Source organism: Physeter macrocephalus, chromosome 4 (genome assembly GCF_002837175.3).
Source record: "Physeter macrocephalus isolate SW-GA chromosome 4, ASM283717v5, whole genome shotgun sequence".
NCBI lineage: Eukaryota > Metazoa > Chordata > Mammalia > Artiodactyla > Physeteridae > Physeter > Physeter macrocephalus.
In genome coordinates this window covers 83,669,610-83,695,690 of record NC_041217.1, presented here as the reverse complement: position 1 = coordinate 83,695,690, position 26,081 = coordinate 83,669,610, and the positions used below count along the sequence as shown (strand labels likewise).

At 36.5% G+C, this 26,081-nt stretch overlaps 1 protein-coding gene across 2 annotated transcripts in view; it reads right to left on the bottom strand.

Moving 5' to 3' along the window:
• PTPN22 (protein tyrosine phosphatase non-receptor type 22) overlaps nt 1-26,081 on the bottom strand; it is a 57,783-nt gene that overhangs the window by 27,287 nt on the left and 4,415 nt on the right. For both annotated transcript variants that reach the window (XM_007108797.4, XM_007108798.4), the window contains exons 2-11: nt 17,503-17,611; nt 17,160-17,236; nt 16,936-17,031; nt 16,468-16,506; nt 15,047-15,118; nt 14,871-14,930; nt 14,123-14,265; nt 13,560-13,626; nt 12,754-12,831; nt 10,117-10,203 (exon numbers count right to left, since the gene is read on the bottom strand). In XM_007108797.4, the coding sequence (XP_007108859.1) occupies nt 10,117-10,203; nt 12,754-12,831; nt 13,560-13,626; nt 14,123-14,265; nt 14,871-14,930; nt 15,047-15,118; nt 16,468-16,506; nt 16,936-17,031; nt 17,160-17,236; nt 17,503-17,611 (828 nt within the window). The remainder of the gene's footprint in view (nt 1-10,116; nt 10,204-12,753; nt 12,832-13,559; nt 13,627-14,122; nt 14,266-14,870; nt 14,931-15,046; nt 15,119-16,467; nt 16,507-16,935; nt 17,032-17,159; nt 17,237-17,502; nt 17,612-26,081) is intronic.

Sequence of the window (26,081 nt, the reverse complement as noted above, 5' to 3'; positions counted from 1 at the left end):
CCTAAATAGACATTTCTCCAAAGAAGATATACAGATTGCCAACAACCACATGAAAGGATGCTCAACATCACTAATCATGAGAGAAATGCAAATCAAAAGTACAATGAGGTATCACCTCACACCAGTCAGAATGGCCATCATCAAAATGTCTACAAACAATAAATGCTGGAGAGGGTGTAGAGAAAAGAGAACCCTCTTGTACTGTTCATGGGAATGTAAATTGATACAGCCACTATGGAGAACAGTATGGATGTTCCTTAAAAATCTAAAACTAGAACTACCATACGACCCAGCAATCCCACTTCTGAGCTTATACCCTGAGAAAATCATAATTCAAAAAGAGTCATGTACCACAATGTTCTTTGCAGCTCTATTTACAATACATTTATCTGTCCATCGACAGATAAATGGATAAAGAAGATGTGGTGCATATATACAATGGAATATTACTCTGCCATTAAAAGAAACGAAATTGAGTTATTTGTAGTGAGGTGGATGGACCTAGAGACTGTCATACAGAGTGAAGTCAGAAAGAGAAAAACAAATACCATATGCTAACACATATATATGGAATCTAAAAAAAATAGTTTCTGAAGAACCTAGGGGCAGGACAGGAAAAAGACATAGATGTAGAGAATGCACTTGAGGACACAGGGAATGGGAAGGGTAAGATGGGATGAAGTGAGAGTGTCATGGACTTATATATACTACCAAATGTAAAATAGATAGCTAGTGGGAAGCAGCCTCATAGCACAGGGAGATCATCTTGGTGCTTTGTGACTACCTAGAGGGGTGGGAGAGGGAGGGTGGGAGGGAGACGCAAGAGGGAGGAGATATGGGGATATATGTATATGTATAGCTGATTCACTTTGTTATAAAGCAGAAACTAACACACCATTGTAAAGCAATTATACTCCAATAAAGAAGTTAAAAAAAAATTCATGCAGAATCTCAAGGGACTCTGAATAGCCAAAACAATGTTGAAAAAGAAGAGCAAAGTTGTAGGACTCATACTTCCTGATTTCAAAAGGTATTACAAAGATGCAGTAATAAAACATTATGGTACTGACACTGGACAGCTACATAGACTAATGGAATAAAATAGAGAGCCTAACAATAAACTCACACTTATGAGTAATTGGTTTTTGATAGGGCTTCCAAGAGCATTCAATGGAGAAAAGACAGTCTTTTCAACAAATGGTGCTGGGAAAACTGGGCATCTACCTGCAAAATAATGAAGTTGGACTCTTGCAGTAAATACAAAGATTAACTCAAAATGGATCAAACACCTAAACATAAGAGCTAAAACTAAAACTCTTAGAAGAAAACATGGAAAGCTTCATGACATTGGATTTGACAATGATTTCTTGGATATGACACCAAAGGCACTATCAACAAAATGAAAAATAGACAGGACTTCCCTGGTCATGCAATGGTTAAGAATCCACCTGCCAATGCAGGGGACACAGATTTGAGCCCTGGTCCAGGAAGATCCCACATGCCACGGAGCAACTAAGCCAGTGTGCCACAACTACTGGGGCTGCACTCTAGAGCCCGCAAGCCACATCTACTGAGCCCACATGTAACAACTACTGAAGCCCATGTGCCTAGAGCCCCTGCTCCACAACAAGAGAATCCACTGCATTGAGAAGCCCACACACCGCACCTAAGAGTAGCCTCCGCTCGCTGCAACTAGAGAAAGCCCACGTGCAGCAATGAAGACCCAATGCAGCCATAAATAAATAAATAAATTTATTAAAAATAAATAAATAAATAAAAATTTAAAAATAGACAAATTGGATTTTATGAAAACTAAAAACTTATGCATCAAAGTGCACAATCAACAGAGTAAAAGGGCAACACACAGAAAGGGAGCCAATATTTTCAAATCACATATCTGATAAGGGATTAATATCCAGAATATATAGAGAACTGCTAAAACTCAACAATGACCAACTCAAAAATGGGCAGAAGACACAAAAACAGACATATGGATCAATGGAAAAGAATAGAGAGCCCAGAAATAAACCCACACACCTTCAGTCAATTAATCTTCAACAAAGGAGGCAAGAATATACTATGGAGAAAAGACAGTCTTTTCAGCAAGTGGTGTTGGGAAAGTTGGACAGCTGCATGTAAAACAATAAAGTTAGAACACACCCTCACACCATACACAAAAATAAACTCAAAATGGCTTAAAGACTTAAATATAAGACATGACACCATAAAACTCCTGGAAAAGAACATAGGCAAGACATTCTCTGACATAAATCATACCAATGTTTTCTTAGGTCATTCTCCCAAGGCAATAGAAATCAAAGCAAAAAATAAACACATGGGACCTAATCAAACTTACAAGCTTTTGCACAGCAAAGGAAGCCAGAAACAAACAAAAAGACAGCCTAGGGACTGGGAGAAAATACTTGCAAATGACGTAATCAACAAGGGCTTAATTTCCAAACTATACAATCTGCTCGTACAACTCAATAACAAAAAAAACAAACAACCCAATCAAAAAATGGGCAGAAGACCTAAGTAGACATTTCTCCAAAGAAGACATACAGATGGCCAATAGGCAGATGAAAAGATGCTCATCATCACTAATTATTAGAGAAATGCAAATCAAAACTATAATGAGGTACCACCTCACACCAGTCCAAATGACCATCATTAAAAAGTCTACAAATAACAAATATTGGAGAGGGTGTGGAGAAAAGGGAACCCTCCTACACTGTTGGTGGGAATGTAAATTGATGAAGTCACTATGAAAAACAGTCCTCAAAAAACTAAAAATAGAGTTGCCATACAATCCAGCAATCCTACTCCTGAGCATATATCATATCCAGACAAAAGTATAATTCGAAAAGATTTAAAAAAAAAAAAAAGGAAAGAAAGAAAAGAAAATTTCTTTCAACAAATAAACAAAAAAAAGAAAAGATACATGCACCCCTATGTTCATAGCAGCACAATTTGTAATAGCCAAGACATGGAAGCAGCCTAAATGCCCATGAATAAATGAATGGATAAAGAAGATGTGGTATATATATATATACAATGGAATATTACCCAGCCATAAAAAAGAATGAAATAATGCCATTTGCAGCAACATGGATGAACCTAGAGATTATCATTATAAGTGAACTAAGAAAGAGAAAGACAAATACCATATGATATCACTTATCCATGAAATAGAAACAGACTCACAGACATAGAGAACAGGATTGTGGTTGCCATGGGGGAGGAGAGGTAGAAGAGGAATAGATTGGAAGTTTGGATGGAAGGATGGCTATTAAGAGATGCAAACCATATATAGAATGGATAAACAACAAGGTCCTACTGTATAGCACAGGGAACTATATTCAATATCCTATAATAAACCATAATGGAAAAGAATATGAAAAAGAATATATACATATACATATATATATGTATAACTGAATCACTTTGCTGTACAGCAGAAACTAACACAACATTGTAAATCAACTATACTTCAATAAAACAAATTTTTTAAAAAATGGGCAAAAGACTTGAATAGACATTTTTCCAAAGATGATATACAAATGGCCAATGAGCACATGCAAAGATGCTTAACATCACTAATCAGGAAAATGTAAACCAGAACCACAATGAGATACTACTTTACACCCATTAGGGTGGCTATTATCTAAAAAACAAATAAACAAAAGCAAAAACTAACAAGTACTGGTGAGGTACCTAGAGTAGTCAAATTCATAGGGAGAGAAAGCAGAATGGTGGTTGCTAAGGGCTGGGCTTAGGAAGGAACGGGGAGTTAGTGTTTAATGGGTATAAAGTTTCAGTTTTGCAAGATGAAAGGAGTTCTGGAAATGGATGGTGGTGATGGTTGCACAATAATATGAATGTACATATCACTGAACTATACACCTAAAATTGGTTAAGGTAGTAAATTTTATGTATATTTTACCACAAAGAAAACCTAGAGAAAAAAAGAGCAAAGGACTTGGATAGATATTTGTCCAAAGAAGATGTACAAAAGGCCAGTAAGCACATGAAAAGCTGTGCAACATCACTAATCATTAGGGAAATGAAAATCAAGGCCGTAAATACCACTTCACACTCGTTAGGATGGCTATTACTTAAAAACCAAAAACAAACAAACAAACAAACAAACAGAAAATACCCAGCGTTAGCAAGAAGGTGGAGGAATTGGATGTGCAATGCTGGTGGGGATGTAAAATTTTGCAGCCAGTGTGAAAAACAGTGTGGCAGTACCTTAAAAAATTAAACATAGAATTACTGCATGATCCAGCAATTCTGCTTCTGGGTATATACCCAAAAGAATTTAAAATAGGGACTTGAACAAGTATTTGTACACCAATTTTTATAAGAGCATTATTCACAATAGCCAAAAGGTGGAAATAACCCAAGTGTCCATCAACAGATGAATGGATAAGTAAAATGTGGTATTACACACAATGGAATATTATAAAGCCATAAAAAGGAATGAAATTCTGATATATGTTACAAAACGGATGAACCTTGAAACATTATGTTACATGAAATAAGCCAGATAAAAAGAGTAAATATATGACTACACTTTTATCATTTACCTAGAATAGGCAAATTCATAGAGACAGAAAGTAGAATAGAAACTATTAGGGGTTCGGGTACAGGGGATGGAGAGTTTCTGTTTAGAATGATGAAAAATGTCTAGAAATAAACAGTAAAGATGTTCACACACATTGTGAAGGTACTAAATGCCACTAATATTTAAAAATGGTTAAAATGGTAATTTTTTCCATAGTGGTAAAAATACTGTAGTTTTACCACAATAAAAAATATGAATGGAGAATTGTCTCATCCTCATCTATTTTCTGGTAAAGATTGTGTAAAATTGGTGTTAATTCTTTCTTAAAGATTTGGTAGAATTCTCAAGTGAAACTATGTGAGCCTGGATATTTCTTTTTGGGAAATTTTTAAATTATGAATTCAGTTTTCTTTATCATTATGAGGCTATTCAAATTATTTCATGTTGAGTGAGCTGTGGTAGTTTGTGTTTTTGAGGAAGTAATACATTATTTTATCTAAGTTGTCATATGTGTATGTGTTGAGTTGTTCATACTATATCCTTTATTATCCTTTTGATACCTGCAAAGTCTGTAGTAATAGCCCCTTTTGCATTCCTGATATTGGTAATTTTTATTTTTTCCCCTTTTTTCCTTTATCATTCTTCCTAGAAGTTTGTCAATTTTGTTGATCTTTTCAAGGAACCAGATCTTTGGTTCACTGATTTTTCTCTTTTGTTTCCCTGTTTTCAATTTCATTGATTTATACGCTTTACTATTTCCTTCCTTCTGCTTCTCTTGGGTTTATTTCACTCTTTTTTTTTCCCTAGATTCATAAAGTGGGAGCTCAGATTATTGATTTGAGACATTTACTGTTTTCTAATGTATGCATGTAGGTGGCTATAAACTTCCCTCCCAGCGCTACTGGAGCTCTGTCCGACAAATTTCAATATGTGGTATTCTCATTTTTATTCAGTTCAATGTGTTTTTTAGAAATTTCCTTTGAAACTTCCTTTCTGACTCAATGAATTATTTAGAAGAGTCTGGTGTAGTTTCCAAATGCTTGGATCTTTCTTGTTATCTTCTGCTATTGACTTCTAGTTTGATTCCATAGTAGTCAGAGAATACATTCTATATGATATCAGTTCTTTATATTTTTGAGATTGTTTAATGGCCCAGGATATGATCCATCTTGGTATATGTTCAATCAGCACTTGAAAATAATGTATATCCTTGTATTGTTGGGTGGAGCATCCTATAAATATCAATTTGATCCTGTTAGTCGATGGTGTTGTTAAGTTCTCATATATTCTTGCTGACTTTCTGTTGAGTTTTCTATCAGTTCTTGAGAGAGGGGTTTTGAAGTCTCCAACTATAACTGGGGTTTTCTATTGCTCTTTTTAGTTCTATCAGTTTTTGCTTCACATATCTTGCAGCTCTGTTTGGTCCATACACACTTAGGATTGCTACATCTTATTGGGGGATTGACCCTTTTATCATTATACAATGTCCCTCCCTAACTGTGATAATTTTCTTTACTCTGAAGTCTATCTGGTATTAATATAGCTACTTCTGCTTTCCTTTTATTAATGTTTACAGAATATATATTTTTTCCAATCCTTTATTTTAAACCAACCTATATATTTGAAGTGTGTTTCTTATAGACAGCATATAGTTGGGTCATGTTTTCAATACACTCTGCCAATCTGTTAATTGGTGTATTTGTACCATTTACATTTAATTTAATTATTAATATGGTAGCGCTTAAGTCTCCAACTTTATATTTTGTTTTCTGTTTTTTTTCTCTGTTTCTCATTTCTTTTTCCTGCCTTTTTCTCTTTCCTGCATCTTTGGAATTTCATTTTGATTTACCTATAGTGTTTTTTAAGATATATCTTTGTACAGTTTTTGTAGGGGTGGCTCTAGATATTATATTATATATTCATAACTTATCAAAGCCTATAGATGTTATCATTTTACTAGTTCAATACAGTAGTGTTACCTCCCTTTACATGCCTAACCCTTCCTTTTTTTTACAATATAATTGTCTTAAATATTTCCTCTAATACATATAGAACCACATCAGTGTTATAATTTTTGCTTCAATCATTAAGCAATTTAGAAAACTCAAGAGGAGAAGGAAAACCTATTATATTTACCCATGTTGCTTACCATGTTCTTCCTTTTTTCATTATTTCCTTTCTATTTAGAAAACTTCCTCTGCCTTTTTTTTTTTTTTTTTTTTTTTTTTTTTTAGGATAGGTCTACTGTCAACAAATTCCCTTAGTTTTTCTTCATCTGAGACTGTCTTGATTTCCCCTTCATTCCTGAAGGATATTTTCTTTACTGGGTATTGGATTCTGTTGACAGCTTTTTTCCTTCAGCACTTGTAAAATACTGTGCCACTTCCTTCTGGCCTCCATAGTTTCTGATGACAAATTCACTTTCATTCTAATTGTTTTTCCCCTAGAGTTAAGATCATTTATCTCTGGCTGCTTCCTAGAATTTTTGTACTTAGTTTTCAGAAGTTTAATTATGATGATTCTTTCAGTACTTTTTTAGACACATCTTTTTTCTCCTTTCCTTCTTGGACATCGATGACACTAATGCTAGGGGTTTTGTTATAGTCACTTAGTTTCCTGAGGCTCGTCTACTTTTTATTTTTATTTTATTTTATTTTTTAGTCTATTTTATTTCTGTTGTTCAGATTGGGCAATTTCTATTGTTCTTTCAGTTCATTAATTCTTTCCTTGTACCCTGTATTCTGCTGTTGAGCCCGTCTACTGAGCTATTTTGTTTACATTGCTGTTATTTTTCAACTCTAAAATTTCCTTTTGTTTCTTCTTTATATCTTCTGTTTCTTTGGCAGGTCTTTATCTTTCTTTGCTGAGCCTTTCTATTGTTTTAAGCATGCTTGTAATCGTTTACTGAAGCATGTTAATCATGGCTACTTTAGAATCTTTGTCAGATAATCTTACACCTCTGTCATCTCAGTGTTGTCATCTATTGATTGTCTTTTACTCATTTGGTTTACAATCCTCCTGGTTCTTGGTATGACAAGTGATTTTCACATGAAACCTAGATATTTTTGTATTGCTATAAGTCTCTGGATCTTAGTTAAACCTTCCCTTTTAGCTTCTCCTTTTTTAAATCCATTCTGACAGGGGAAAGAGGAGGGAGGGGGTGCTGCCTCATTAGTGCTTTGCTATTGCCAAGTGGATTCAACCTCCACCAGTTTCCTCACAGTCTCTGTTGACACCTGAAGGGAGACACCTTGGGAGAGGCTCCCCATGTGGTCTCTACTGACACTGTGGTCGGGGTGGCCTCATTACTGCTGGACGATGGTGAAAGTCCTGACTCTTCACTAGGCCTCTTCTGACACTCCATCAGTGGAGCGGCATGGGGGCACCGGGTTACTGCCAGGTGGAAAGTCAGGCTCCCCACATGGTCTCTACTGACACTGCAGGGAAACCTCATTGCAGGCCAGTGGGGATGAAATTCCTAGCTCTTTAATTGACCTTCTCTCTCTTTTTTTTTTAACGGATATATGTATTTCTTTATTAGAATGCTCATAAGAATGACACATTAGCACTGTCCTTCTGATGTGACAGAGAATACATATATCTGACCCACTGACCTTCTCTTTATCACAGTCTTTGTGAGGGTGGGAATCTAGGTTCTCCACTTCTTTGCTGGCATAGGTGGGGTTGGGGGCCATTTTTTTCTTTGGTGTTGACTGAAGTAGAGTAATTATTATCTAAAAATTTTCTGGCTTGCTGGGCTGTCCCTTTCCTGGTCCTTTGGCTAGAGAGAGCAGGATTTTGTTGGGGGTTTTTTGTCTGCACTGTTGGCGTTTCCAAGTTGTTGGTTTCTTCAGTTCCAAGTCCATGATATATGAGGAAAAAGAAAACCCAAGGAACTCACCATCATGTCATTCCTCAGGTCTCAAGGTCCCTAGTGGTCTGTCTTCTCTCCATCTTTCAGAGTCTTCTTATATTTGTTTTATATATATTGTCCAGGGTTTCTAGTTGTATTTAGTAGAAGGACTAGGGAAAAGTATGTCTACTCGATCTTCCCAGAAACAGAAGTCCTCCTTGGCTGGTGTTAATCAATTCCCCCTGTGGGAGGTTGAACCATGTTCCTATGTTCCCATTTATTGACTAAGGGCACACTCCAAACAACTCAACTGCCTGGAGCCATGGCACTACTACTGGGCTAAATCTGAGTATTGACATTTCCTGGAACCTAAATAAAATATTAACCCATGTACTCCAGCAGCACATTAAGAGAATATTCTCTTTGTTCAAGAAGGTTTTATTGTAAGGGCAAGGATGGCTTGATATTAACAAATCCAAGGATATGACTGTTGCAATATGTCAAAGGAGAAAATCCATGTGATCATTCTATAAATGCAAAGATATGCAGTTGACAGAATTCAACATTCTTTCCAAAAAAAATTCTTAATAAAATAGAAGTCAATGAATACTTTCTTAAACAATTAAAAAATATATCTCCAATCAAATCAGCATCACACTTAGTAGTGAAACATGAGAATCTCTCCCATTAAAATTAGGTCATGCATGTCACCTCTATTATTTAAACTTGTTCTGGGAGTACTAGACAATGAAGCAGGCATGAACAGGATATAAGTAACAATGTCTGGTAACTATATTCTTGTTTCCATCTCCTTCCCCTACATTGTTTCTCTGGAGTTGACATTAACTATAGGATTGCTTAGTTCATTCCCTAACCTCAACAGTTTTTTGGTTTTCTTTCACTCCTTGTGCTTCATCATTCAAGTGATAGGAGTTATGATATTAGGGTTATGTCATATACTTTGTATTCCTAATGTTGTGAAAACAGTAGGTCCTCAGTGAATATTTTCAGATTCATAATACAAAAATGTGATATTAAAAATTAAATTAATTTGTATATGTTACATACACCCTGGAAGGTAAACCAATAATTTTGTCTTATTAAGGTTTGCTCAGAATCTAATACTTTGTGATTACACAGTAAATATTTGACATCAATTTTTGTGATGAGATCAAAATAACATATCTAGAATGCTCAATATTTTAAATTAGAATTTGATCAAATCATAATTGTTTTTATACCTAACATTTTCAGCGAAGAATCCTTTAGCTATTCTAAAATATTCTCAAAATTTGATGATAATATGCAATCAAAATGAGGCTAGAGTAACCTGAAAAATCACATCAGTACTCAACTATAATTTCACTTTGTAATTGTCACTCTCACTTCTAAATTGCTACACAACTGTTTAAAACATGGAAACAATATATGCTTACCCTTTCACCCACTCCTATTGTTTCTAAATTTAGCTGAAAATGGTATGCAATAGGTTAACCAAGAGATTAATTTTCTAAGTTAAAGTACTTCAATTAAATTGTCCCCCACAGGAGATTTATAGTGCAGCCCCATGCACACCTGACACTCCAATTTAGTTGTGATGATAAAGTATAAGTTGTCCTGCAACTAATCTGAAATCCCTTGACCAAAATCAAACATGAAAAAAATTGTTTTACAAAATATCAAATTTAAAATGTACCTCTGTTCCAGACTGTTTATCCCTGATAACATCCATCTGTCTCTTAAATAGTTCTAATACAGCATTGTAGACCAGTTCATACTGTTCCTGAAGAGCATTGCAAACCGGAACAAACAAAAACAAAAACTTGGTGAACTAACCAGATTTCAGGAATAGGAACACCAATCAAATCATAGTATAGAAGATCTGAAACATTAGTTTAATTACAGTGCCTTATGTCTGTGTAGCCCATGTCATATTTCAAAGCATTTTTAGGCTGCTAGAAACAGCTATTTTATCTACCTCTAGTTAATATACAATGACCTTGCAGCATGCTTTTTATGCTCTAACCCCACTTTCTTACTTATCTCTCCTTCCACCATCATCTCTCTAATTCTGTTTTCCTTGCTCACACTTTAAAATTTTTATTTCAGGGACTTCCTTGGTGGTCCAGTAGTTAAGACTCTGTGCTTCCATCGCGAGAGGAACGGGTTTGATGCCTGGCTGGGGAGCTAAGTTCCCACTTGCCATGGAGCTAAAAAAAAAATTGTTTTTTATTCCATCCTGGATGCTTTTTTTTTTTTTTTTTTTTGTAATTCACCTCTTGCGGGAAAAGGTAGGTAGACGTGGTTGATGGCTAAATAGATAGCTTCAAGATGTATTATTTAACATGGCTCACGATAGATCTATAAAGTAGTTAGGTTGTTATCCCTGTTTACAATTTGTCCGAGATCATTCCGAAGTAATTTCCATGTCTTCGGTTAGAACCTCAATCTTTTGACTCTTACTTTAGTGCACTTATATCAAGCTGCTGAAATTCTGTCTTAGCAAAGATACCAAAAAAAAGTAGACCCCTAAATAGAGTTTGGAAATTTGTGGTTATAAAGGGATTTCACTGTAGAGAAATGAGGCCTCTACAAGGTTCATGGGTTTTTACCACTCTGTTTTTGCCTCTGTACCTGCTTGAGCACTTGATTTTGGATCTACTTTTCATCTGAATGGGCCTATTCAGGGTCTTCTATGACACTTCACACAATCTTATACAAACAAAATATAATTTTTTCCAAAAATAATCGTAGCAGGAGAACAATGCAGAGTCTATATCACCCAACACAGCCATTGGTACACTCTTCAATTTTTTTAAGAAGAGAGAAAAATCAGACAGGAAGTACTCATCTGATTATAGTGCTATCTATCTCCTGGCTAGAGCAGTGTCATAAAAAGCAGCTATAGCTGGTAGATTTGTTCAAATAGTTGTTGATAATGCCAAAATGTGAAGGCTAACTTGAAATTGTTTCAGCTGTCTTCCAACTCTTAAAAGTAGGTCTGAAATGGACTTTTTCTGAAATGGAGTATGGCTTTATTTATTGATTCAGTATTATAATTTAATGTTATACAACTAGGTTGCATACTTCCTGGAATCTTTATACATCTACATGGATCGGCCTTCTTTTAAGTCTGACAGCACTAAACCAGCCAATACTTTCATTTCACATAAACTTTTCCCCCTACAGATTGAATATAGAAAACACCTACAGTCAACAGATGAAAAAGAATTCTTTTTTTCCACTAACTATTAGTGGAAAACCTGTGTGGGCCAAACAGAAGCTTTATATTATAATAGCTCTTAAATTTTTCCCCTTGATTTACAACTTCTAGATGAAAATATCTGAACTGCCATTGTCAATTGTTTTACTTCTAAACCTATGTGCAAGTTCATTTGTAAGTGCTTTAAACACTTTAATTTCTTGCTGTTTAAGCAATAAGAAGTAGTTCTAACAAATTATGCAAAAATGCCTCTTACCTAATAAATACCTATAAATGTTTGATGAAAGAATGAATGGGCGAATGCTAAACTCTATCTTAAAGATGGAGACCATTTAGAAATATAGGTAAAATTATTGGTGTAGAAATATGGGTGGAATTAATACTGTAGAAAGTGAGAGATTTGGGCTGGGAATGTTTTACCTAGGAGGTAGAACATGAGCTGGAGAGGAGAGAACAGGGGAAAAGCATTTCTAACGGAATAAAAGTGTGAGCAATCTGGGGTAGGTTAAAATACTGTGATACATATATAATCATATATATAGTATGATTGTAATTATGGTTTTTTTGGTAATATTCTTTAATATGCAAAGAATAACGACCAGGAGAAACTATAGAAAAATAGTAACAGTGGCTCCCTCTAGGTGACAGGATTATGGATGATTTTTAAATTTTTTATCATTTTCTAAGATGAGCATATAGACTTCATTCTGCAGATTCTGTTACCACCTCCTGAAGAAGAAATTACAGATCTCTGATTTTCTATGGTTTCAGAAATGAAGTACCACTACAAAATTTCAAGTTAACCTGACCCAGCTATTTCTTTCTAATAAGTCAAACAGCTTGTTGAATTTTTTCAACATCCTTTGTAAGAAATATTATATTGTTTTCTTAATATTTTCTGAACAGGCTATAAAATATAAGGAATGAAAGGAATTTGGTCCAGAGCAAGGGATACAGGAAAAATATTGGGATATTCAGAGTTAGAGGAAATGGAAATTGACTAAAACCCTTGATAGTAAAGTAGTCAGCTGTTTTTGGATGCCTTATTATTATTAAACAGAGAGACGAAACCAGACTCAGACATGTTATATTATTCACCACAGTCCATACCTGAGTTTGAACTAATGAAGGCCTCTGTGTTCGCATTTCCTGGATCAAACTAAAAACACTGAAGTTCTCAGGAATTATCTACCAAATAAAAGGAAAAAATATCTTACTCCTTTATTGCTATCTAGAAAAAGGAATGCATTTTTTAAACTAATGAGGTTTCTCATCACTTGCACCATGATTTAGAGCCTACAAAATACTGAAGAAACTCTTCAAAATGATTTCACATGGGGTGATCAAATGTCTGAAGTTAAAAATATAATGAGGGAGAAATCTCAGTAGGTGATTTGTATGAGGGTTTAATGAACTAAAAGAAGTTTGCAAATAGGTCTAAAGCCCATATTTTAAACTTCTCATTTCCTGTTAGACTTTAAAAAAAAATTTACAGATTGGAACACAAAATTTGCAGTAAATTGAGTTCATCTGCTAAAGGAGCGTGTCTAAAGGAAGGGTAACTGTGATTCAGGGCTGTGCTTCTCAAAACTACTTCTCTCCAGAAGCACCTGGAGAGCTTGCTGGGCCGTCCCTGCCTGCCCCCACAAGAGTTTTTGCTCAATTCATCCGAGGTGGGGCCCCATATTTTGCATTTCTAACAAGTTCTCGGGTGATACTGAAGCTTCTTGTCTGGGGACCACATTTTGAGACCACGAACTTAGGAACTAAATTAATCGCCTGACAAAGCAAATCTACAAGTGAATATTCTAGAAAAGATGAATGGTGGAGATAGATGTTTTGAAGAACCAAACAATTTCTAAGTCTAAAAGTAGCAAGGTTAAGAAAATGGCAAGTGCCTGTTGAGAGAAACTCACCCCATCTTTTAGCAACATCCACATATAATCAATAGCACAGATAACACCAGTCCTTCCACAACCAGCACTGAAATGAAAGATCACAGTAGCATATATATTTGCAGAGAGTGGGTCTTTGACAGTAGCTGGAAAATTTCACCGGCAGATTTGAGGAAGAAGAAATCTAGAGCCCACAAAACTTTCTAAACCCTACCATTTCTCAGAACATGCTTCAATTGCCACATGCTACACCGAGCCTCAGGACAGATCCTAGGCAACTTCTCACAGCAAAAAGTCTCTAGAGCTGTGCTGTTCACAAGTAATTTATCAGAAAAAACATTAATTTAATGCTCAGGTTGAATTTATGATAGTTTCTGCTGTTGAATTTTCTCTTTCAATCATTCTAATTTTAAGCTTCATTCCTTTCTGACTGACTGGAAAAAGTGAGCCTAGAATTAGGAGCCTACATCTTATGCAGACTTTAAATTCCAACAGTCAGTCTTCCTTCAGTTAAAGCAGGAGTCTTGGCCAGACTGTGACATTTGGTTTATTCTGGGTAGAAGGTTCATCCAACAGCATCATACCTGCAGTGAATGCATATGGGAACGCTGTTATCCTCTTGGTAACAACGTACATCCCAGATGAGCTCAAGAATAGGGTCTATAGAGGAAGGCACATCGTGGTCTGGCCAGTTCTTGTAATGGAACTGGTAGATGGTTCGAGTTTCCTATAAAAATAGCCAGAATAAAAGGAGAGTTCAAGATTAGGGCTTCACCTCATTCTATCACAAGATTACTCTAACCTACAAAGTAGCATCTATCTATATATTTTTTGCAGTTTATGGAGATTTCTTCCCTATAGGCCTCTGGGACCATACGCCCTCTAAGAACAATTACAAGTAATTTCAGGTCACTTACTATTGGCCTGTCTCTATCTGCCCCACTCACAAGAGAATGCAGATATGAAAATGGTCCAAACCAGAACTTCCCAACCGTTGTGCTTCAAACGGGTCACAGGTGCGTTAATGTACTAATCCCTTTGCCTTAGAGAAACCAAGCAGCTTGAGCTCTCAAGTTGGTTCCCAGCCTCTACACACTGTACACAGCCTCTATTCATCCTAGAAATATTGTCATTTCATATTGTGCCATTGGTATAGAGTAGGTTGGGGAACACAGATTACACCAAAGTCTCTTTTGGTTATGATGATTTATACAAAGCATCAAAGGCCTTACCACTTCCTATTATTTTATGCCCAGACTGCATCACATACACATATATTTACTTGCCTGATCTCTGTAGGCTTTGAGGTTACCTCTGGTGTTCTATACTTACACTATTGAACTTGGCTTGTAGAGTCCTGATTGTATAATCAGATTTTTTATTTTCAGCTTCCTAAGAAGTAAAGTAAAATATTAGTTATTTCAAAGACTAATATTCAAAGACTACTATCTATAAAGTAGGTCCCGGAGCATTTGCTCAGCCATAATGGAAATAGACATCATACTTACACAGGATATGCAGAACGGGCCAAGTTGCAGTTGCATTTCTCCTAGCTCAGCCCAGTAGCGCTCACATTTTTTCTGTTGCACAAAGCAGAATGTAGTGATTTCCCTCCATATATGCTAGTCTTTTCTGAGTAAGAAACCGCCCCTCCTCATTCAGAAGCAAATTCAGCTGTATCCTTCTCCTCAGGTTAGGAATTTCTAACCCCCTTGGGTTTCAACCCATGTCTGGATTCTCCAAAGATGGGAAAACAAACATTAAAGGATATACAAATTGCAGACTTCCTGGAAGTCCGAAAAAGTAGAAATAGGGATCTGACATTTTCAGTGTTTCAAAGGATTAAAACAAAGCCGCACAAGCTAACTGAAACCCCAAGTTCCCTTGGTTTTAACTGGAATTGTATCAACTCAGAATGGCAACAGTAGTTTTGAAGAGCATTGTTCAATAGAAATATAATACGAGCTACATATGTAATTAAAATTTTTCTAAGAGCCACATTCAAAAATGTAAAAAGGTGGAATTAATTTTAATAATATATCTTAGCCAAATACATCAAAAATTTTTTCAACATGTACTCAATATAAAAGTTATTAGATATTTGACATTTTTAAACTGTCATCAATATCTAGTGTGTATTTTATATTACAGCACATTTCAATTAATATGCTAAACTTTAACTGGAAATATTTAATTTCCATTTAGATTTCTAAAATTTATGGTTGAAAAAGATTCACATACCCAAGTTGTTCCAAACAAGGTTTTCCAATAACCGAATTGAATATCAGTCTTTAAATTTAAATTCATTAAAATAAAATAATTGAGTTCCTCAGTCACACCAGCCATATTTCAAGTGCTCACTAGCCACACGTGGCTAGTAAAGGCCATTCTGGGCAGCACAAAAGAAGCTCTGACTGGCAGTTTAAAATATCTGATTAAAAACAACAGGAAAGGGCTTCCCTGGTGGCGCAGATTGAGACTCCGCCTGCCGATGCGGGGGACGTGGGTTCGTGCCCCGGTCTGGGAGGATCCCACATGCCGCGGAGCGGCTGGGCCCGTGAGCCGTGGCCGCTGAGCCTGCGCGTCCGGACCCTGAGTCCTGCAACGGGAGGGGCCGCGGCAGTGAGAGGCCCGCGTACCCCACAAAAAAACCCCCAAAAACAGGAAAATGAATTGTTACTTTAACAAGTATACCTGATTTTTATTTTAAAACACAGAGTCTACTGGGAAAATGGGCGAAAGAGGTTCTCAGAGGTTTAAAAAAAAAAAAAAAAAGCCTTGAGAGTCATTTGGCATTCCCAAACTGAAAACTAGGAAGATGAGCATAAATTTTTACCAAGTCACTTAAGTTAAGGAAAGTTCTGCTACCAAGTTTTCCCCTTCTTTTTCTTCTTTCCTTTACCTTTAGGTTTACTAGAAAGCAACTCACCTTCCCCATTTCAAACTCCATGCATGCCATAACAATGATCTGGGGGGATGAAATAGATGGAAACTTAAACACTGATATAGTTTTAAAAAGCAGTTAATACATGGGTCCAAGAGTCAAAAAGTGTTATTTATTCTTTTTTTGTTTTATAACCAAAAAAGAAATCCTAATAAATTACAAAATGTTGCTCCTACCCTTCTTTCTCTCTGTCCTCACTTCCCTTTTCTCTATTCAAATCAGTAAATTCTTGTTAACAAATGAGACTGTCAAGTTGAGAACTTTTATTTTCTTGAACAATAGTGACATTGTGATTTTGACTAAAAGGTGACTGAACACCAAAATTCTAGTGACTGACCCCAAAAAGCACTGATTTTAATGTACATAGGAAACTTCAGTCACATATCCTGACACCCTACCCCCTTCATCCCTAAAAACTAGAGAATATAGTAACAAAAGTAACTCTGCGCTAACCAGGACGCTGTATTCCCAAATCATCCTCCAGAAGTCCAGGACAGTTGTAGGCAAAGGTCCCTGGGTGGCAATATAAGCCTTGGGTCCATAAACTCCCTAAAGGGGAACAGAAATTACATGGGGTGACTACAAATAATATACTCTCCTTCTTGTCCAGTATCCCTCCCTCCCCCCTCTACCCCATTTTTTTAGGTACCTAGAGAAATATGGAATATTGGATGTACCTTAATGAAGTTGGCATTGATGTAGCTGGAATCCTCATCAGAGGTTATCATGGACAGCTCTACTCGACTGTGGTCATCTATAATATAAAAGAAAGACAGACTAATTAAGAGGGTTTGGTTAGAGGGCTTTCTGTAAATCAGGAACTAGCACTGTGAATAGTGGATGCTCATTAGCGTTTGAAGACTGAATGAATGAATGAATGTTCTTTTGTAGTCATATACAGTACAAACTAATTTGTCAAAGCCATGGTCTAGGATTAGGAACAGCAACCAATGGGTAAAAAGAGATAAGATGATTGAATTTGAGAGAAGGTACAAGTTTAAAGGGAGAAATGAAACTTACAGGGCAAGATATCCTTATATCTGTTTTTCTTGATATTCTTGGGCCTCTCAGCCTCAGTTGTGGGATAGGTTTTATCTGCCTTATACTTGGTGGATAGTCTTTTCAGCATCTGTAATAAAATTACAGTAATTAAATCAAATCATCCTAGAGAAAAGAGGTAAGAAGCTATCTCCAGAGAGCTTTCCTTCTCCACTGTCCAAACATTCCACTTCAGCTGTTTTAGTATCCTCTAGGGCTGGTTGCATTCAGAACAGAGCCTCAGAGCATAAGGACAACAGAGTTTAGTGACATTTGGAGAAGTGAAAAGGTGACACTTAATGCAGCTGAGTTGCAAATAGCTAAAACTTAGAGGTGAAACCAGTGAATATATAAGAAATAATATCTTCTGAACACACCCTGTGTTCCACCCAAAGAGTCAGATATTAAAAGTTTGACTTACTTTCTTTACAACTATTACAGGGATATTTTAAACTAAACTGAGGTAGTATAGAACCTGAGGTGGGGCTTAACCTGTACCGTGATCTGCACCCCATGACTTAGTCAATGGAAGTCACTGGAGGTGGGTGGGCATCTGTACTGTTAACCAGCTCTGTGGTTTATTCTGATGTATATTTTTGAGTTGGATAAACTAGGGTTTGAATTCTGACTCCCACAGTTACTGGCTGAATGAAGCTGGGCAAGTTATTTAATCTTTCTGTGTCTTAGTTGCTTTGTAAGTAAAATGGAAGGATAGTTACCTTAGAGTTGTGGGTGAATTAAGTGAGTTATCGTATGTGAAGCACTGGTACAGAGTACATGTTTAATAAAGAAAAGGCACTGTTACTATATAAAACAATAAAACAATAAATAAAATTATTCTCACTTGCCAACATTATAGTATAGAGCAAAATTTCAGGTCAGAGGAAATGATAGTTCCTCTTTAGCTCCTTCTGATAAATCAACCTTGTCCTAGATTTCAACTCCCTTATCATTCGAAGAAACTGCATATAGTAGATCTGACCTTTATCGACCCTTACTCAATTTGAGAAAGATAAGGGAAAACCATCTCTGATAGCTAATAAATATTTATTGAACTGAACTACAGAAAATAATTTTCATTATTTGCCCACTATTTAATAGTGACTTGGTCACATGAAGATCATTAATTAACTTCCTATGGGTCAGATGCCTCAGCATCTTCTCAGTCTTCATTCTCTTTAACTTAACTTCCTTCTTGAAATTTCCTCCTCCCTTTGCCCATATTAGTCTACATTATTTTGGTTCTCCTGTTTCTTCTCTGACTTCTCTTTCCCTCTTCTCATTCTTTCTTACTGCCTCTATGTCTGCTTCTATCTTCTAATTGTGAATTATCCAGGGTTCCAAAGTTAAGTCCTCAGCTCTCTGCTCTTCTCACTAAATGCATTTGCTCAGAGATATCATCTTTTATAGAAGGCATACCAGTTTTTAAAAGTTTATTTAACTAATTCAAATTGAATTATAATTCCAACTCCTATCGGATAACTCTCAAATTTCTTCATTAAGATTTGACTATTAAGTGCCAGTCCTGAATTTCCAGCCATACCCTAGACATTTCCACCTGGGTGTCTTACTTCAGCCTCAAACTCAGCACCTCTAAAAATAAAATTATCACTGTCCCTACAGTTAATGCCAATGGCACTATCTTTACCCCAGGCAACCATACTCTAGAAACTGAGAGTTACTTTTGGTTCCCCACTTCCCACAATTCCCACCTCTAACTCAGTCAGCAAGTGTAACTGATTCTTCCCATGCAATATTTTGCATCAACTTTCCTTCCTATGCCCCTACAGATACTTTAATTCAGGCCCTTTCCCTTAAAGCTTGAACTGTTACAGTTGCTTCTTAACTCATCTTCATACTTTTCTATTTCCCTGTTCAAATCCATTAGGCATAATTATGCTAACTTAATCTTACTAAAGTATTGCTTTTCTTAACTCTCTCATGCTAAAAACTACTTCAGTGAATCCCCCTTGCTACCAGGAAAAAGTCAAAACTCCTTAGTCAGGTGCTTAAGATTCTCCCCGGTTGGACCCAAGCTAATTTCCCCATTTGCTACTGTCCCACAATTATGAGCCTTCCAAAGATTGATTTCTAACTTCTTTCAAGATTGTACTAACCGATGTCACTGACAATTATATGTAACATTGCTTCTTTAAAACTATGGGTCCCTTTTCCTTTCTCATAAATATATACCTGATACTGCTTTTGCTTTTCTCACCCATAATTATGATCTATTTTGTTCCACAGGGTAAACTAATAGAAAGATATAAGGGAATAGAAAAAGAACTTTTCTCATGTGACAGGCAACAAGAAAATCTTAAAAAGAAGGGAATTGTTAATTATTTTACTTAGTTGTTTATATTTCATATAGAGTTTTCACATAATTAGGATGTGTGTCTATCTGTAGAAATTTACTTAAGGACGCTCATAACTAAGTCATAAAAAAAAATGGGTGAGGAAGGGAGAGCCTAAAATAAAGGAATGATGACACAGAGAGACAGAGAGATAAAAGAGGTACTTGAGAATAGAAATTTGTTCCAACAAATCATCTAAACTCATCATTAGATTTCAAAATTAGCTCAGGATAACCTGATAACTGAGTCTGCAAGGAGAGAAAAAAAGTTGGGGTCATGAAAGATTTGTTAGCTGGGAGTTCAAAATACAAAGAATTATCAAATATCTAGAATCTAATTAAAGTGATACTTTCCAAATAATAAATAGATCATTAATTATTATAACAACTCAAAATATAGGAGTGTAAGCTTTTTCCAACTAAGGATGACAAATGGAACAGACAGCCACTGCCTGTTTATCTGCTGGACCACAAATGCCAGCATGTATTGTTCTAATGACCATTTTTTTTCTGTTTCTAGAGTTAGATCAGACACAGGCAACCTATTTAAAAGCAGGTATACAGTTAGTTCTTAAATCCTAATTTCTTACCATGGTTTGAATTCTTGTGGGTTTTCAGAATTGGATTTAGGAGGAGAGATGCTGAAATGATCATTATACAGCATATTTTTACACCAAGATGGATGTAAGTGGACTAGTTTGGAAATTTAAGGATGTGGCACAAATACATGAAAGAATATAAAATATTTCCAGTTTGTATCAATTTCCAAGTTATACCAATTTTTCAGCTCTCTTTGCTCTTGTGCACCTTCAGAATGATAATTTTCAGGCTGCCATTGATTCCAGGGCGGCTGAAAAGATGTCAACTCCCAGAGCAGTTCATTCTAAAAATTTCCAGAACAGAGCCTCGTGCATACTCCCTGTTACACTGTTTTTATCTGTTTTGCTTTGCTTGCTTGTGGAATGTTTTCCAGGGAGAATGCCATAGGCAAAGCTCTTTTTGAAAGATATGCCTAAATTAATTGGGTAAAATTTCACAGATAAAGTTGTGTGTGTGTGTGTGTGTGTGTGTGTGTGTGTGTGTGTGTGTTTAACCTATGTTTGTTTAGCTGTCTTCACTGCCACCTTCAACAATGGGAGAGAACGGCTTTTTATTTCCTACTCTGTTCCTTCTCCCAGAGTTATCTGGCTGAATGACAAATGGGGACATTCTTTTAGCAAAACATCACATAGGAAATGCCTGTAGAATTGTTAATTTGGAAAGCGTGAAAGATTGTTTTTTTTTCAGATATCTTACCTAGAGGTCAAACCACTGTGAAGATCTTTTTCTCATTCCCCTTCTCTCCCTGCTAGACCCCCCAGGCTGCAACACCACAAAAGAGAAAAAAATCAGAGCCAACTTAGGACAGAGAACTGATAATCCTCACCAGAAAAAGAGAAACTCTGAGGGTAGGAAGCAAAAGGGTATAGAAGAGAAAGTAGGGCTATGGCGGGGGGGTGCTGGGATTGGGGGAGAAAAGATAGGTTAAAGGGAGAAAGTATTTCTCTACCAACCACCAAGTGGGTGTGAGTTCCCTAGAGGCAGCACCAACAAGAGCAATTGGGGAATAAGGAAAAGTTTCTGAGGGAATAAAGAAAAGGGGCCTCCTGAGCCCCTGATAAGTTGGAATGTATGAGAAACCAGATTCTGTTCATGCTTGATAAGCTAACAGTAAGCTGATTTGGTTTGTGGACTATGCTACCCCTTTCCTTTCAAGACAGGAAAACAGAACCGAGGTCCTGGCCATGAATCTCTAGGAATCAGGACTGAACCTATTGCATGTTCATCTTATTGACTAGAAAAGTAATTACTAGTAAATGAACTAAGGTCACTCCCAAAAGAGAACAGAAAGGAAAAAGGAAGCACAATACCACAAAACCTTTGCCTTGGAGGACTACACTATCGTATAGAAAACAGCATAAGTTACATTTGGGTGTGGGAAAAATCAGTCTTGGCCCTCCTGTGCCAGGCGGAAGAGGGGACTCAAAGCTGGGCTGTCTCCAGAGTTTCTCAAGATAGCTCCTCAATGCCTTACAACTGCAGGTCAGTACTATCTATTCCAAGCCTCCAACGGGATAGAGAAAGCATGAATGCTAAGAAACGGAATTAGGAGCTCAGGCCTCTACATCCAGTAAACAAGGTACCACTAGTAGGAATGCGGGACGAGACTGAACTGGCCCTGAGTGTGCATACAATCATCTCCAGCTAGACAGGCAAACTTATGGGGATTGGGCGGCCATCCAATAGTCAGGTAAGTGAGCAGGTGGGTAGCAATAGCTAAACTAGGGTGAGTAAACCAAGAGGTTCAGCTTTAGATAAATACAATGTGAGGATATGGCAAGACATGTATTTAAAATGTATTTTAAATGTCCTGAGAATAACTGAAAATGTGGGCCTGGATGGTCCCTAGTGAAAGACTGGAGATGCAGTTGGGAGAAATTAGCTTTAGAGGTAATGTGATATATTTATTCCAGTGGAAGCAGTGAAAAACTACACCTTAATGGGCACAAAAGTCAGAAAATGCTGATAAGTATGTTCAAGTGATAGGCTGATTCACATAAATGAGTCATTTCAATTCAACAGATGTTTGGGCACTTGCTATGCAGGTGGTACTGTGTTCGTGACTGCTTGGCTAGTGTTGTTACCAGAAATAAATATAGAACTAGGATGTATCTAGATCTTCTCTATAGAACTAAGATGTATCCAGGTCTTCTCTGGTCTATGATAAGTCTCCAGAAGCTGCTATAATACCAATCTGACTTCTAGTGCATTATAATCCGTCATTAGTACTTGACCTTCACAACTGGATACCTTCTTTTTATTAGGGTTCATTGAATCCTTCATATTCAATAAATATGTCTTTGTATTTAATAAATACGATATTTACCTTTTCTACAAAAGCACCTCATCTCCAGGAAACATAGAATTCCTTTTTTTTTGGCTTTTTATTATTTAAATGGATTCCAACAACACTAAAGGGAAAATTTTAATATAGATTTTTAAATAAAAAAGGATTGCATATTTTTTAGTAATGCATATTAATTGGAGAAATTTTAGAATATAGAGAACCCAGAAAAGATTATTAAACATCACCTATAGCCCCACTACTCAGTTAATCATTCTTAATATTTCAAAATATTACATTCCAACTTTTATCTATACATGTGTAATGAAGATGGAATCACACTGCATATAGGGTTTTGTAACTTGCTCTCTTTACTTATAAATTTGTATTATTCTACATTATTTTTAATGGTGGCAGAGTATTCTATTGTATGAGATGCAACATGAGTTACTTAACCCGCTCCTTTATACTATTGGACATTTAAGTTGCTTCCAATCTTCCTAAACAATAATTAGGAACAATATTACAATAGGTGGCCAAAATCTATATAAATATCTTTCATTATTTCCTTCAGATGAATTTTTTGGAGTGATCAAAGAACTTGCTCATTTTAAAGGCTTTTGATCCATATTACTAAATACATATCAGAACCCGTATACAGATTTTGCCTCCAGAATGTTATACCAGCAATGTATGAGACTGGTATACCAGCAATGTAGGAGGCTGCATATTTCTGAATGCTGGTCAACATTAGGGTTATAATGTTTTAAGTATGGGTGTTATTAGTGATATTTTTGTTATTTGTATTTCCCTTTGTGTTTTCTTCACTCCAACACATTTTTTAGAAGGAAGAAAATACACCGTACTCAAATTACCCTACCTACATGAAGCTGTGTTCATATCTCTGTATTCATATCCAGGCTTTGAACAAATACATATAGACATCCAATGAGCTCATATATGCATATTTAGCACACTTGTCATTAGCTAAGCTCTCACTTTTTCTACACAATTCATACTTTTACACATGCTTTCTAAATCAAGATGCTTCAACTACCTCCAATGTAGAAAAGAAAAAAAAATCTAAGAAGTTTTAAATATAAAGACATGCAGCAAATTGACCAGCATAAAAACACATAACCAAACCTTAACCCATATTTAATACAGTGGCTAAAATGTACATGTCATAAAACCACAATCGGTTGCAGTAGTTGACCAAAGTGAATACCTATTCCTCTGTAAATTATCATCAATCGGATAAAAAAATACACTAATGGAAGAGGATGGCCCTCATTAAGCTTAGAAGAAGGAAAGTAAAGTCCGTAGTGTTGTCCAGAAAAGAGTGGTGGCCACCAGCCTGAGGGTTCAAACAGGGAGATGAAGACTTCATACCATCACAGTTGAGGTCATTAAAATCACTATGCTCAGGGGCTTCCCTTCCCAGGTGGTGCAGTGGTTGAGAGTCCGCCTGCCGATGCAGGGGGGATCCCACATGCCGCGGAGCAGCTGGGCCCATGAGCCATAGCCGCTGAGCCTGCGCGTCCAGAGCCTGTGCTCCGCAACGGGAGAGGCCACAACAGTGAGAGGCCCTGGTACCGCAAAAAAAAAAAAATCACTATGCTCTTCAAGCAACTTTCTGATTATCATTGGTTTCTCATGTAAGTTTCTCTCCAAATTTAGAGAATATGCTGGCCAGCCAATGCAAACTTCTACTCTGTTTGACAGTGATTTTTCTCTGCCCCAAATTAATAAATTGACATTCTTGTTTCTGGTGAATTTCTTACGTGTTTGCCTGATCCTGATCACTCTCAGCATACTGACAAAATTGAATAGACCAGCAAAGCTAAAGTCAAGACACGGGACGATGGTGACCCAAAATAGCTAATACCACCCTAAGTGACTACTTGGCCTCTCTCCATGCACTCTGTGATCACAATAGTAATTGCATATATTGAACCTTGACAGAATTCATAAAAATAATTAGAAAGAATTAAGACCCAGCTACATGCAACCAAATGAATTTTAGAAACACAATGTAGAGTGAAAGAAGGAAGATATTAAAACTGTATATATAACAATTTTATTTACATAGAATTCAAAAACACGTAAAATTAATCTCTTTTGCTTAGTGATATATATGCCTGAAGCTATGCTGAAAAACAAAGAAAAAAATAATCTCATGATAGTGTTTACCTCTAGTCAGGTGGGAATTGGGGGGAGTTGTGATCTGGAAGGACACCCAAGGGATTTCTGGGGTGTGGGCAATGTTCTGCTTCTTGATCTGAGTGATGTTTATATAGATGCCTGCTTTATTACTAATTGTTAAATTGTATGTTTGTGTTTAAAGCACTTTTCTGTGTATATGTTATATTCTATGATTTTTTTAAGTTTAAGAAGTTAAGACCAATGGATAAATTGGAAGCAATAGAGTGGGGTGGTGGGAGGGGACCAAGAACACAAGCTCAAAAGTTAAACAGCTTTATTTCAAATCTGAGTTCTACCACTTATGAAATCCATGACCTTAGGTAAGTTGTTTAATTTCTCTGACCCTCAGTGTCTACTACATAGCAAATACTATGCTGGACGCTGAGGATATCAAAATAAGCAGAACTAAATCTGAGCCTTGCCTTTGTGGAGCTACAATCCGATGGGAAAGCAGACATTAATCAAATAATCAGACAAATAAATGTAAAACTGGAACTGTAATAAGTGCTACGAATACCTTCAATTCAGCTGGGGTGAGGGTGGGGGAGGAAGAAACTTAAAAAATGACACATGGTGCTGAGAACTTACTCGATATATTTAGGGAGGTCAAGGAAGGCTTCTCTGGGAAAGTGACCACCAAACTGTTATCTGAAGAATTATGAAGTGTTAACTAGGTGAAGAGGAGTGTGAGGGGATATTCAAGGTGGAGGTAACAGCATGCGTGCAAAGTCCTGTCGCAGAGGAAGCGTGACAAGGACAAGAAAATGAACATGCCGTAAGAAGCTGGAGAAGCACTCGGCTGCTGGTCCGTGCGGGACCTTGTTAGCCATTCATTATAAAGGGCTCTTTGGGAATTAGATGAGGTTCTGTTCGTGAAGCACTCAAGCACAGAGTCTGGAACATGGTTCCATGATTAGCTGTTGTGGAAAGTACATGAACCGAAAGTTCATATGAGGAAATGCAGATTGAAAATAGTCATGGAAAATGTTCAGGCTCAGAAATAAAATAAATCAAATTAACATAACAAAGTACAATTTTACACTAATTAAATTAGAAAAATAAAACATGCTATGATTTTGCTTGATGCAGTTTAAGTATAGTGGCTAAGAGGCTTTGGAA